The 14,866-nt window shown below is 30.4% G+C and overlaps 1 protein-coding gene across 2 annotated transcripts; it reads right to left on the reverse strand.

Annotated features, from left to right (window-relative positions):
* LOC113392394 (phospholipase A1 VesT1.02-like) lies at window positions 1-12,840 on the reverse strand. Of its 2 annotated transcripts, none has more exons than XM_026628815.2 (7): window positions 12,684-12,840; window positions 12,467-12,515; window positions 2,972-3,239; window positions 2,339-2,487; window positions 1,550-1,776; window positions 936-1,092; window positions 1-143 (listed from the first exon to the last, which is right to left on the reverse strand). In XM_026628815.2, exons 1-7 carry the CDS (start codon window positions 12,727-12,729, stop codon window positions 2-4), a joined length of 1,038 nt encoding a protein of 345 aa, XP_026484600.2. In that variant the 5' UTR covers window positions 12,730-12,840; the 3' UTR covers window position 1. The 2 variants fall into 2 exon arrangements, with proteins under 2 accessions (XP_026484600.2, XP_026484615.2); XM_026628830.2 differs by having other exon boundaries at window positions 12,467-12,503; window positions 12,684-12,788.
* Between the last annotated feature and the right edge of the window lie 2,026 nt (window positions 12,841-14,866).

A 14,866-nucleotide genomic window follows, 5' to 3' on the forward strand; every position in this document is an offset into this window, starting at 1 on the left:
ATCATCTGAAGAATTTAATAATAATGGAGAGCGGTGAGTTCACTGAGTTGCGTCGTCTTCTCGATTGGTCCGGTATCATCCCCGACGATCCTTTGCTGAACGGAGTTTGTTCATTCGTCGAGAGGAAATAGTTTCCACGGGCTCTGAAGACATTTTAATATAGCATTACACATTAAAGTACTGTAAATATACTTAAAATAACTTATGTATACAGATAAAATATAAACCATTTTTTTGAGTACATTTTGAATACATTTTTTTGTTTTAAACGTGGTTTGAACGCCACTTATTTTAGAACAAAAACAAATCAAATATTAAATCTTTTTGCGTTAGATAGCCTTTTTTTTGTGAAAAATATTGTTTAAGATAGTTATAGAGTCAATAAAATGTCTCTATGACCCCTATGGGCGGAGCAGAAACGTTTTACGTGACCCGCGGTATCCGCGCAGAGCAGCTAGTACAGATTAACATACTTATTAAAAAAATATTTTTTTAGTACGTCATTTGAAAGTTTCTGTGATTTATTGGGTTTATTTACATATTATTGTATTCTGATTTATGAGGAAGGTTATATAACATTGCCACTATTCCACGCGGACATGATTTGTGGAGAAGATATCGAGTTATTTTCGCTTGATTTGCATAAACTTATTGTACAAAAAGTATGTAAGTAAAATAGAGGCCAAAGGTTGGCCATTCAGTGGTGTTTGCCTAAGCACCACTGAATAAAGGCAGAGGAAGCCTTAGCCCAGCAGTGGGAAATTAACTAACAATCGGACGTTCTTTTTTTTAATACTTGAATTTTATACCAGAAAAAGTAGTTACGGTTCGCAGTTAGCTCTAGCTTTTAATTTACTCCATTGACTTGATTCCTGTTCCCTGATATACAGACGCCTCGAATTAATTACTCAAGGCCACCTACTTTATTTACTCACTTGGTATTGGTTAAATCTCCCATATAATTAGTGACGGCGGGGGGAGTTTCCATCGCAAGCCACGTGTTGTAGTTCTCAGCCGCTGCTGCTGGGAATGCTGTCCCATATCGGATGGACTCAACGAGGAAACGCCACGCGCGATCGTGGCTGCAGAGATCTAAACACATTTTTCCATGACAATATTTTAATAATCAGCAATGTTTCGAGTATTTTACTATATTTATCAAAAAATCTAAATAAAAATATACTTTATTCTTTTAAATCATCATTTAACAAACTATATTAAATGAAGCTACCACTGGTTCGTAACGCAGATTTAACCGAAAAGAACCGGCAAGAAAATCAGTAGTTGCTCTTTTTCAACATTTAAAAATATAAAGTCGTGTTAGTTATAATAAAATTACACATGTAGATAATACATCCTACCTGGAAGTTAACACGTATTAGTTCAACGCTTTTTTATCATCTACATAATCTTGTATTGAATAATATGCCTTCTTTACCAATTTTTACAAATGGTTTGAATTTATGAAACGGCAAAGTTAAAAATATCTGCGCAATTTTATTATAGAAACGGATACCCCAAGTATTTATTGATAAAAACCGTATAATACCTTCCTGAGTGAACATATCGAATTTTCCGCTGGGACAGCCGGGTTGAACACCGTCTTCTCGTGAATAGTTTGGCCACAAGTCCACAGTCCCAGTAGACTTACTGGTTCCGTATGATCCAGGGTCTGTGTGGATAATATCCACAAACTTAGCACATGTGCGGTCCAAGCCGGAATTTATCGCGAATGTACCTTCAAATAGAGCACGGGCCGGATCTAGACCTGTGATCCTGAAAATATTATTTTTAGATTTTAAGATCCGCTTTTAAATAAATGTAAAAGAACAGAACGCACTTATAATAAGTTTTGTCATTCAAACCAAAAAAGGTATACAATTATAAAAGTCCTTTAGGTAATACCGACTAATATTGGAATTGGAACCAAAATTATCAAATGATAATATTAATAGCAAACTGTTCTAAAATCCCCAATGTTTATAGTCATAAATTCTTCGAAAAGATAACATTAATTTTGTCTCACGGTCGCGTCGTTTATGTTTTTTGCAGTCTCACTATTATTAACTTTATGCTGGTTAACTAAAAACATACTATATTTTTAGAAATTTAATTATATGTACCACACGATTTTAATCGTACCTGTGTCGTGGCAAAACAAGTACGACAGCACTTAGTTTTTAATTTATAATACTTTAATTTATCTTTCTTGTGTATGTTTTGTTGATTGTCCTAAAATTAAGTAAATAAAGGAAGAAAATACAAACGCATTCACGTTCTTAGATACCAAAAATTATTAATTTTGATATTACTATTTTAACTTTTTAGCTTTGTGTACCTGGCTATAACTTGTCCCCTTTTTCTGGTCCATCTGCCAGCAAATGCCATGATATGAGCCCCCAAGGAATGTCCCATAAGATGCACCTCAGTCATGTTTAGACCGACTTGCGATAGAGTTACTAACGCGTCGCCGAGCTCGTGGCCGACCTGGAAATATTAAAATAATACTTCAACAGAGAACAGATGTCATGAAATATAACAAAAAATTTATTGTGATGAAAAAAAGCCTTTTTTCATTACGCAAATTTATATTTTAACACAGAATTACAAAATGCTAACGATACGAAATAAGTGTAATAAAAATATGCGAAAATCTTTATTAACCTATATGAATGTACATATATATTTTATTTCACTGCTATTAAATGAAATAGCATTCAATAACTCCTTATAAAAAACAAAAAATCCTGTTTAGAGTAAAAGTGTCAACTTTTATAATTTTTAGTAAAGTTCCGTATATTCTATCTTTGAAATATTTCAGCCCAAAACGAATGTCACTGTATATTTTATTTAGTACCGCATGCCAGTTTTGAACGGTCATAAGAACATTTAAATGAATTATTTACAACTTATTCTTATACGCAAGTCGTACTTGACCTGCTTATTTATGTAACATGGAAAACGAACTCACTCGCTTAGCGTTCGGTACAGCGTACAACGCATATCCAAGGGGTATACCCAAAACTCCGCTCTGAGCTTCCTCCTGCCAGTCTAGAAGTAAAACATTTCGTTTCTTGGTTTCCAAGTAAGTATTAAGTACTGCCGTTGTGGCTGGACCGTCGGTCTTCCCTTTATACCCAAATGTATAGATGACAGTTCGGAGGTTTGGGTCAAAGCATGGATCTCTCATCAATGGCGTTGGGTCACTTAGTGACGTCACTGTGTATTCGTTTAGAGAACTGGAAGTTTTTGTTACAATTTAATTAATTATGCATATTTAATTTTAATAATATAATTGTACTGTTATCACTAATTACTAACTTGGTTTACTTAACCATTATTTCACTACATAATATTTATTATAAAATAGTCATTTGACATAGAGAGATATTATGTGCAAGAGACACAGCTCTCTGGCGTTTTACTATTTTTTATTGATTTGACTTTTTTCTAACAATAATGTGGATTAAATAAAAAAACTTTTAACGAAGGTATTTAATACTCTGTAAAAATTAAATTAATGGTGAATAATCTCATATGTACAAACAAAAAATCAAACTATATAAAAATATACGAATATTAAAAAAATTCATAACGTTTACGTAGCTGAGGCAATGAGTTGTTAATCATAAATAAAAAGAACTAGTTGCCGCCCGCGACTTCGATCGCGTTATAGGATTTGGTCAGGTGCTAGGTATTAAAACGTAGCTCATGACCTTCCTTGGAGTTCCTTGGACTTCATACCAAATTTCATTAAATTCGCTTCAGTGTTTTAACCGTGAAAAAGCAACAGACAGACGGACAGGGATACTTTCGCATTTATAATATTAGTATAGAAGTATACGTAATGCTTGTTTTCTCGTTATAATCTATTAAGCATTGTTTAACCGTAAATCAGTTGAAAATTTATACAATTGTTGATGCGGGCGTGAAGGTTTCTGACATAGTGCCGTGAACGTATAATTATTGGGTGACGTTTGAGTCGTTTTAGATAATTTAATAGCCCGCAATGTCATTACCGATTTATATTTTAAATTAGAAATTGAAATATAGTCCCAGTAAAAGTATTAATTCAAAATGACATTTAGTAAAAAGTTAAGTATATCCTTTATGGTCATATTGCCAGAGTTTGTAAAAAATTTGTATGCGTTCATTATAATTCTTGTCTTTGATTCACGTGGTTTCGATTTTAGTGTATGATGTACGTGATGTGTGTGCATTAATGAAACAAATATATTTATACAAAGAAACAATACGCAATAGGATGGTTAGTAACAGCAATGTGTCTATTAATTGCGTAAAAGACGATTTTCCTTTATTATTGGAGCTTGAAATTGTAGATTGTATTCATAAATTATTTCTGTATATATCATTAAATATACAACTCAAAATGATTGATTTTTTTATATTTCAAATGTATATCTATGTTAATATAAATTATATAAGTAAATAAATATATGAAGGGATTTTTGAGTCGATAATCTCCAGATCTACTCTGATGATTACGAATAAATTTGTTTCCTATAAATAGTCCATTATTGAGATGGCTTAATTTCAGGCCAAAACCGACGGGGCACAGCAATGACACACGCAGGTTTTTCACGGGTGAATTAGGATGCAGCAGCTAGTTTAATTATAAAATGAAATGTTTCTGGATTTATGTACGCATAGGTTTGTTTGTCAGTATGGAAATATTTGCATATTCTTTTGATTCGACTAGAATAAAAAGCTATGCGATTATATCACAGAATACAATTAAAGCGTATTGTTTGTAAAAAAAAGAGTACTTTTATTCATTAAAATAACTAAATTAACTAATTCAATACGTATTATTTTTTATTAATTAGATTTATAGTTAATACATATTTGACCTTATGATATTATTTTGTTTGTCAACAAACAAAAAAATAAATAATCATTAAAATACAAATCTTGATCCAAGGCCGGTTTGAATGCAAGCGTCTTTAACTTCTTGGTTTAAAATTTATATTCAAGCACTTTTGCTAGTTTTTATTGAACTTAAAAATAAAACCACAAAAAAAAAGCAGGAACAGAAACTTAGAATTGTATATATATTCGAATACAGAATACTCATTATATATTAGTATAGATATATTATTAGGTATTAAAATAATTGTTTTCGAAATAATTTTATAATATATAATCCTATTCAATGTTTATAAACAAAAACCTAAACAAAGGTTTATCGTATACTGAAATTAAAAACCTGGATATGCAAACAAGTACACAAATATATTAAAAAGAAAATACGGTCAAATAATCCATACTAGTTTATAAATACAAAAGTAACTCTGTCTGTTAAGCCAGTGAACCGATTTTGAAAGAAATCACTAGTTCAGCTAGTAGAAACATAAATTAAATCAAAATATATTTTATGTATACTATTTCGAGTAATTTTTGTATCGTCGTTTAACAAGTAAAATTAAATGTATAGTTACGACTGGTTTGGACTGTCGACTCTACCGAAAAGAGCCGAAAAAATAGTTTTTAATTTCGAATTTATTTATTTAAAAAAGAAAAACTATACTAATCATTATCAACAATTTTATCTTTAGATGTATGTAATTAAGGCGAAATGGTTCAAATACATTTTACTGTCCCTAATTAATGAGAAACCTTGCATAAAGACATTAACAGGTCTGAACTGCCACTATAGCCATCGAGGAAATTAATTTATCAAGGTCTTATCACATTGTCCCTGTTAGGAACGTGAAATTGAATAGATAACATCGTGTCGGTTATGCGAGGAGACGAAAAACCGGTAACTTACGTGACACGTAAATAATTAGGAGTCAATAGATCGAAAAGAAAGCAGTCATGTGTATTTTGATGAGTATATTGCGTAATACGTTTCTATAATAAATAATATGAATGGGATCATTAATCCACTTAGAAGACCTTGGTGATGAAATCGTAAGGCTGTTCTGATGTGACTCCGCGATTTAACTGCTTGGGTCATTGGTGTTTGAGGAAAATTAAAATATTCGTCATTGAATATGTTCGGAATAAAAATAATTCGGAATTCCGTTACATATATGAAATGATCGTCACTAGCAAGGTTAAAATTTAAATAGAATGTAGAAATAGTAAAATTTTCGTTTAAACCGCTAATTCAGGAACGATCTCTATCTGATCATATCTATCTATTACGGAAGTTTAAAGGCTATTTATAGCATTACATAATAAAATAACTTAACAATACAACCCTAAATGATATACATATATGATATGTACAGGTCAATTTCATACAATTTGCCACAAATATATATATTTTCTACTAAACGTATCTGTAAGAGCCGAGATGGCCCAGTGGTTAGAACTAGGGATTGCAATCCGGCGTAATTTTCAGTCCGGCCGGATTCGACCGGATTCCCATCGAACGATTCGGTTCATATGAATACGATTTGATAAATCTGTCTAATGAGTGGCACAATTACCACAATAATGAGTTTGTATTATAATAAAAAAAAATTAGTTTCAACAACTTACGGTAAAAAATTTAATTAGGTTTTTAGCGGTAATCCAAAGTAAGGCCTTATTCTTTACCTGTAGCGAAATCGTCTATACGAGTACATGGTTATAAGCTATTAGAATATTTTAAATTAAATATACTCGCGGGAAAATGCGTAGAGTTATTCGTACTGCTGTTATAAGAAGCCAGGTTTGTTTATAAATATATTATTTTATAGTTTATATACGGATATAAGCTGTATTGAATGTTTATGTGTGTACTCTTCTTGCGATTATCAGAGATTATTACGGTCACCAGGGTTAAGCATCCGGGGATATGGTACTGGGCACCTTCTCTTGAATTGAGAACAAATAAAAACGAGAGGTTGTGCTTTCGTCATATTATAACATAAATTAACGTTTGAAATGAACTAAATCATTATAAAAAAAATTGTTATTAAAAATTCCGTGTGATTTAAGTTTAAATAATATAGTATAGTAATAAAAGAGATAGAGAAAGAGAAAAAGAGGGAAAAGTCGCCTGGAGGGGCCAGGGGGGCATTACGTTTTTACCTTACGTGACAAATTCGTCCAGTTCAACAGCTCAAAAAAAAAAACTTACTTCCAATAACATAATTCTGACGTGTTAACAATTGTAATATAATATACAAGCATAATTCTACGTTTAAGTGTAATATATCTACATAATTAGTTATGTTTGTTGAAATAATGCAATTTATCCTGGATCAAATTATTGAAAAAACCGACTGAAATAAATTATTCAAATTATTAGGGACTTCTCTGTTGCCGAGGGGCCTCCAGATGTCTAAATCGGGCATTGATGTTAAAGTAGAGGGCACACCTCATATACCTACCACAACCATCAAAACATTGGTAATAAAATCCACGAGAACATAATATATTGTCTATTTTCAATACTTTAATAAGCTATAGTAATAAGAAATATATATTAAACTGTTTCTTTTTTTAATATATGACCACTTGTTCAACTGATTTTTAAAGAAATATTACTTATATTATTAAAAAGAATACATTGGCTGTTTAGTGTTTTCTGTAAATCTAAATATATACCAGTGCTTAGAACACACCAGGGGCCTGTAAACATCACAGAATTGCATGTATTTATTCTTGGGCATTTAATTAAACCTTCGTAAGTGGTTAACATTTGCCTGTTTACATTTTTAGATTTATTAATTAACATAAAACAATATATTTTAATTATATAAAAAAATGATTCGACAGATTTTAATGACAAACATAAAATAATATGCAAATGAATGAGATAAATATTTATAAGAATATGATATCTATAGAAAGTAGGAAAATTACGAATTTAATCATTAAAAATTTTTTTTTATAATATATATACATAAATAATATATAAACATAAATAAACTAGCGTCCTGCCCCAGCTTCATCTGGGCCCAATTTATTAATAAGGAAATTTTTTATTACGTATGTTTGTTAATATAACGTTTATATATTAGTTTATTTGGAAAAAAAATCGACAATTTATCCGACCACCCCTTTTTCGTAGCATATTATTAAACGATCACAATATTTTCGAACAGTTTCGAATTCAAAGATTGTAGTATAAAAGATAATTTGAATATATGTGTAATTAATGCCCAATTTACTTTTTAATTTTTTGACGACCTCCGTGGTCGAGTAGTGTGTCCACCGGTTTTCATGGGTACGCCATTTCGAGGTCCCGGGTTCGATTCCCGGCCGAGTCGATGTAGAAAAAGTTCATTAGTTTTCTATGTTGTCTTGGGTCTGGGTGTTTGTGGTACCGTCGTTACTTCTGATTTCCATAACACAAGTGCTTTAGCTACTTACATTGGGATCAGAGTAATGTATGTGATGTTGTCCAATGTTTGTTTATTATTTATTTTATTTATAATTTGGAGACGTATATGGCTAGGCAAATGTTAACCAATATTTTTTTACTAATTTGTACCAAATAAAAATAGTTATTATGAGTGTATCTTAGACGATAGAGACATGCTATTACGGATTTTTCTCCAGACCTTTTGGAGACAAAATTTTCTAGTACATTGTTTTGATCTCCGAAGGCATTGTAAGCCTGTAGACGTTTATATGACTCAGCTATTTTGTATTCAATATTTACAAATTAAACATTATATGGGAACCGCTTTGTCTAACCTATATTGCATATGAATATCATATGTACAACCACAAAATTCATGAAACTGAATTTGTCTAGTAATAAAAACATGCAGGTATAATAAAATAACAAATACAAATTAAAGATTAGATGGAATAAAACCACGGACAACATGTCTGTGGAGATAAAAATATATGAAAAAATTAATACACCACGTAATTATATTATATTATATTATATTCAACATAATTATACATACATCATACAACACGTCAGAGTCATGACTGGTCATTTGTGCCTAATTGTGTTTCTTCAATAAGATTACACAGTTTTTTTAACCAGTCCTATTATTAAAATAAAATCTCATCAAAAAAAAAAAAACGGTGTTCAATTTAAACTTATTGCTCAATATATATGTAAAAAATCGAGCATTTTAATAAAAGATAACTAATAAATTTAACCCAATTTAACTAACATAACTATTATTTATATATTACTTATAACACCAACAACACACACACGCACAACACATTTTGATATATTCTATGAATAAGAGTAAAATACTCTCAGTTTTCTTTTGCCGGTTGAGAATTGATTTAATTATTTTATCTTAATAAATAATAATTGCGTAACAGTTGTAGCACACAATAATTATAAACTGTTCAAACGAGGCCTTCTTTCTCACAAGGCCTTTTTTTCTCACACGTAAGTTCAACGATGTAGGTCACGATTTGGATTTCGGTTCTTTCCATCCTTTTTTTCTCAAATATTATTCAAGAATGAGATAATAAATTTCGATACAAAAGATACTAGCTAAACCCTGGTTTTGAAGCAATTACTAATACTAAAATCAAATACAAAGAAACTTTATAGGTAGATGCGGATTAAAGAATAGCCCAAGGCTTCAGGATCGAAATAAGTGCCTGAATAATATTGAGCTATTGGTGGTTTAACTTCTAATCTTTTCTACAGCTTCTTCTAATGAACCGTGGCAGATATCATGACTTGACTGCCTTGTTTTCCTAGTAGCTAGATATGTATCTATATAAGATAGGCTGCATATCTTGAGGTTCTGACCCCAAGTCAGGCTGATAAAATGTTATTGGGTTTTTCTATAGAAAAAATCTCAACAGCCCGTATTCTGGAAATTGGATTTATGGATATTGGATTATACTCGTAGTGAATTCATGGAGGAAGGTGCTACCTTGGGAATGAAACGATCGCCTCCTAGCTATTTCTTTGTTGATATTGAATATTTGTATAATAATCAAAAATTTACATAAAAAAAGACTCGCTGAGTTACTTTCGCCGGTTCTTCGTAGGTCAGGATATTTTATTTTCCGAACCGGTGGTAGTGTTTCATTTGACAGTCAATAGCTAAGTGTGATGCTTCTACATAGAATAAAGGAATTTGATTTGATTAGATTTGGAAGTGTGTATTTTGCTGTGCCTTGGAAATTACGTAAAGCAGTTAATCGAGTCGCATTTGACATTGCCAATGCCATCCCATCAGGTTATTAGAGTGAGAGTAGAGTGCAACTGTGCACTATAATATGTGCTGCGTAGGTGGCCGGTCTACTTTGAACGCCGGGTTCGGAATCGATCGGGCCGCCATCTCACGATTTTGATTCATTTTCGATTTAGCTCACTATCTATCTTCACAGGATCAGATCAGACAGTTTTCACAGGATTTCGCCCTACCAGGACTATTCGATGTTTGTCTTCCTGCTATTTTGAACAATGTGATAGATTACGGAGAATAGTTGTCACCTTTTTGATGAATATGTATAACCCGTCAAGTCTGACATATTAAAATTCATAAAATTCAGTGTATTGTCCTGTATCGAAATTACGAATACCAAATCCACGCTTTTTGTCATATATAAAAATTATATTATGATTAAAGATTTTTAAATATAGTATATTATATTAATTCATTAATACCCAAATATAAGAAATTAACTGAAATTAATTGTACAAATGAATACCTTGCAGTAAGGACGTATTGATGAAATTTACCCTTACTTTTTTTGTGAAAGATATAAATTAATAAAAATATAATTGATATATATAAATATATTTAAAGTACATTTCCTCCTTTGTTAAAAACAAATCGAAATGCTATAGAGTAATTTATCGTAAAAAATATATTTCTGTTTTTATCTTTCACAACAGAACATATATGATGAAAACTATAAAATCCAAAATCCGACTCATAATGTTAAAAAATAAACGAAAGAATATATAGATATATAATTGAGCCGTGTGTTATATAGTTATGTATATACACTACCCGTCTTTTATTTTGTTTATTATTAATTATATTTAAATGACGACGAGAAAAATCAAAATGGGTTTCGAATTTATTAAAAGAAAAATTGACTGAATTACTGAAAAACATCTCATAAGGTCTATCTATTATCTACAGTCTCTTTAGGTTTCACGATTGATTGAAGTAAAAAGTTTTTAACTATTGTGATGTTTTTTTTTTACGTTTCACGTGTTTTTTTTGGTCATTTAATCCAATCATTGAGAAGTACAGCATTGATCTCTATTAAATTATTTTCACAACGATATATAATTATGGGAACTAACAATGGTAAATAATAAAAGTATACCAGTTGCTAAAATGAGGTGCTTTTTTTCAATTCAAGATCTTCTGGTGGACAAAACATATATAAGAGTAAGTTTTATTATATGACAATACTGTTTCAAACAGTATATAATACATTTATATAATAAACGTTAAGTTATTTAGATGGTTCCACAAAATCGATTTCAAGGGGCATTTACCAATATGTTTTTTGGTGGGAGTTTAAGAATCTTAAACAATCATTTAGTATATATGTCATAGTGCCTTACCCCTATGGTATTTTATCATTAGATATATCTATTGAAATATAGTATTAAACAAATATTATAATAACAATAAACGCTGTATGCGATAACACGCCCAAATTTCTTTTGAGTATTGTTTAAACTCTAAACTGAAATATTTTCAAATGATCGTATTTTTTTGCTAAGTAAATAATACTCGATATTAAATAGTTGGTACTAAAATTTTATGAATGGTAACTGGGTTTGTATTATAGACATTTTCGGATTATATAAATCATGTGTATATAAATTAAATACATAGGAAAGTAAATGCCATAATTTTAATTTTCTTAATCATAACCGCGTCCTACTCGACAATTTTTTTTTCATACTCCTTATATTTGAAAATTCTCCAAGACATATAATACATGTTTGTCTTGAAACTGTAAGCCTCTTTAGTGAGATTATGTGAATGTTGTATAAGATTTAGTGTGATTATTAATTGCTTTAATCCACAGAAGCAAAAATTTTATTTTTCCTACACAGATTACCATCACTATATCAGTGTTTATGTTAGCTGATCGTTTATATTTTCTCAAAATCTATTCTTGTTAAATCTATACTAATATTATAGGGTAAAATTTGATTGTTTGTATGTAGGGGTCAATCCAGGAACTAATGATCCAATTCTTAAAAAAAAAAAACACTCGTAGAAACTATATTATGGCTTAGTGCTATAAAATTAAATATAATATTAATAAGTTATAGTTATATCATATAATATTCTTTAGTCATAAAATTCCCTAGTGTGAAGCCGGGGCGGATCGCTAGAGAATTATAATCAAAATTCAAAGACAGTCTCATAAACCATTTGCCTGTGAAGTTGTAATAATTTCACAGCTCAAATTATGAATACGAATAATTAATGTAGTATTGTAATGTGTACACAAATATGCGTGTTACTGAACTAGACGTTGTTTTGTGTAAAAAAAAATCATTGAGTTTAAAAAAAAAATTCGAAAAACTTACCTTCTATAACACCTTAGCCAGGCTGTTTGCGTATTGTCTAGAAAAAAAGCTGAAAAAAATATTTTTATATTAAGGGCACTTCAACATAGTTTCATAATTCGAATTTGGAAAATAGTAAAAAAAAAAAAAACACTATGAATTTCGATTCATTATAAAAATAAGTTAACATTTTGTTGTTTATTATATTAATCAGAATAATATGTTTGAAAATATTTACCAATAATTACAGCAACTATCCAAACATATGATTGAATATTATACATTTTCACAAAATCGTGCAAACACGATGCTATGTATATAAATACAATTTCAATCTGTATTGAGGATGGCGCGACCGCTGATACCAGCGTCTTTACAACCGCACTACGCTTCGAAAACTATACGATAAAGCAGTCACGATCCATCTTACCCCATAACCGTCTTCAATGTTATATACGGAAAAAAACCTTAACACATGCCAGGAATTTCAATGAAAACATTTTGAAGAGAACTGGCTCGAATTTCAAAATTATTTGTTTTATTTTTTCATCGCGTTTGAATTACACTTTCTTAACAGAATTCAAATTCGCGTTCTGAATTAAGATTGTGTTACGTCCGCCTTTATTGAGGTTGATAGATATTTTTATTAAATACATGACGAATTATATTGTTATGTCATGCTGTATGAGTTATAGCTTAAGATTTTTAGTATATAAAAGTTCACGTAACACTCAATGATATTTTTTATATTTTAATCATAGGAAATATATGATCTTGTTATTTTAAAAATCGAATCAGGTAATAGTTCGTGGATTACGGTCGATGTTCATAAATAATCTTCGTTGATAAATTAGAAATATATTTAAATTATTATTACAAAATGATATATGATCTAACTGAATGGATGACAATAAGACGCAATTCCAAATTTAAAAGTAAGTATTATAATATATATATTATTTTTTTTATAAATTACTTAAACGATTATATACATTAAAGTTAATTCGTTAATTCATAATAGTGGCCAGTAACGGTTGCATCATTACTTTTGTTTCGTCAACTTTAATTTTTTTTAAATTAAGAATTATAACTACATTTAAGCATTGAAAATATTATTTGTTAATTCTTGATTACGTTAGAATAAATAAAAAACGTTTTACAAGAGAAATCTAATGAATAATCATATGCACGAGAAATTTGTACGAAATAGAAGAATGAGCAATTTTAAATACAATGAACCGTAATGTGTCAAATTAAAATTCAAAATTTGACACATTTATAATAGAGAGAGTTGGGGCAAGATTGACAATGGGATGAGATGGTATTGATCGAATTACCGGTTGATTCGATCACTTTTTATATATATATTGTCTTCCAGTAAATATAATCAGTTTTATTAGCTTGTATTGACTGGACAACAAAATCAATAAAAATGTGCAAGAATTAGTCGGAAATTCGATCGGTAAGATCGTACCTCAGTGTCGGTCATGCCCCAAGTCACTCTATTTAAATATTTTAATATGCTTTTGGAACGATTTGGGAATTGTACATATTATACATAGGTACGGAATAAGGTTACATTAATTAATTGTGTGTTCATCCGTAATGAATTAATGTAACCTAATTCATTGTGAGATTAAATGTGTTGTCACCTTCATTATTAAATACTAGCTGTGCTGGCGACTTCGTGCGAATTTAACTTAAAAAAATTTTGTAGCCTAAGTTACTCCTTATTACATCAGCTATCTGCCAGTGAAAGTCCCGTCATAATCGGTCCAGCTATTCCAGAGATTAGCCGAAACAAACAGACAGACGGACAAAAATTGTAAAAATTGTAATTTTGGTATAAGTATATACCGTGTATAAATGCAAATGAATTTAGTATAAAACGGTTATTTTAATATTACAAACAGACACTCCAATTTTATTATATATATAGATTGTAAACAAAAAAGCGAGTCCTTTCGCACCACTGGGAATTCGTATTCGCTTTTAATTTTGTATTCGTTCTTTCTTCAATATAATGTTTCGCGCGTTCCAGTTTTATAATGTGATGTTGAACTTATATAATATCAATTATTGCCTTGGATTTCGCTTACAAGTTAAGCGCAATTGTGGAGTAGATTAATTAAAACAACTTAGATTATTTATATATGTTTAGATAGAGTATATACACAAAGACGTGCACTACGAAATAAGTAAAAGAACGAGACAACTTTTTGATCTTGGTGTGCGTGACAATTAGGCTTGATACTCACCGGACGCCATATAGAATAAATCGGATGTTACCAAATGATTTGTTAGACCTATAACTCTGTTAGGTTGTTGAAATTAAGTCGGGGCGTTACGGTAGCATGTCAATCGAAGTTACGGATCGGGTACTTCTGGTCTTTTAATTAGAACTCCGACGCACTTAGTGTT

Source organism: Vanessa tameamea, chromosome 10, assembly GCF_037043105.1.
Source record: "Vanessa tameamea isolate UH-Manoa-2023 chromosome 10, ilVanTame1 primary haplotype, whole genome shotgun sequence".
Lineage (NCBI taxonomy): Eukaryota > Metazoa > Arthropoda > Insecta > Lepidoptera > Nymphalidae > Vanessa > Vanessa tameamea.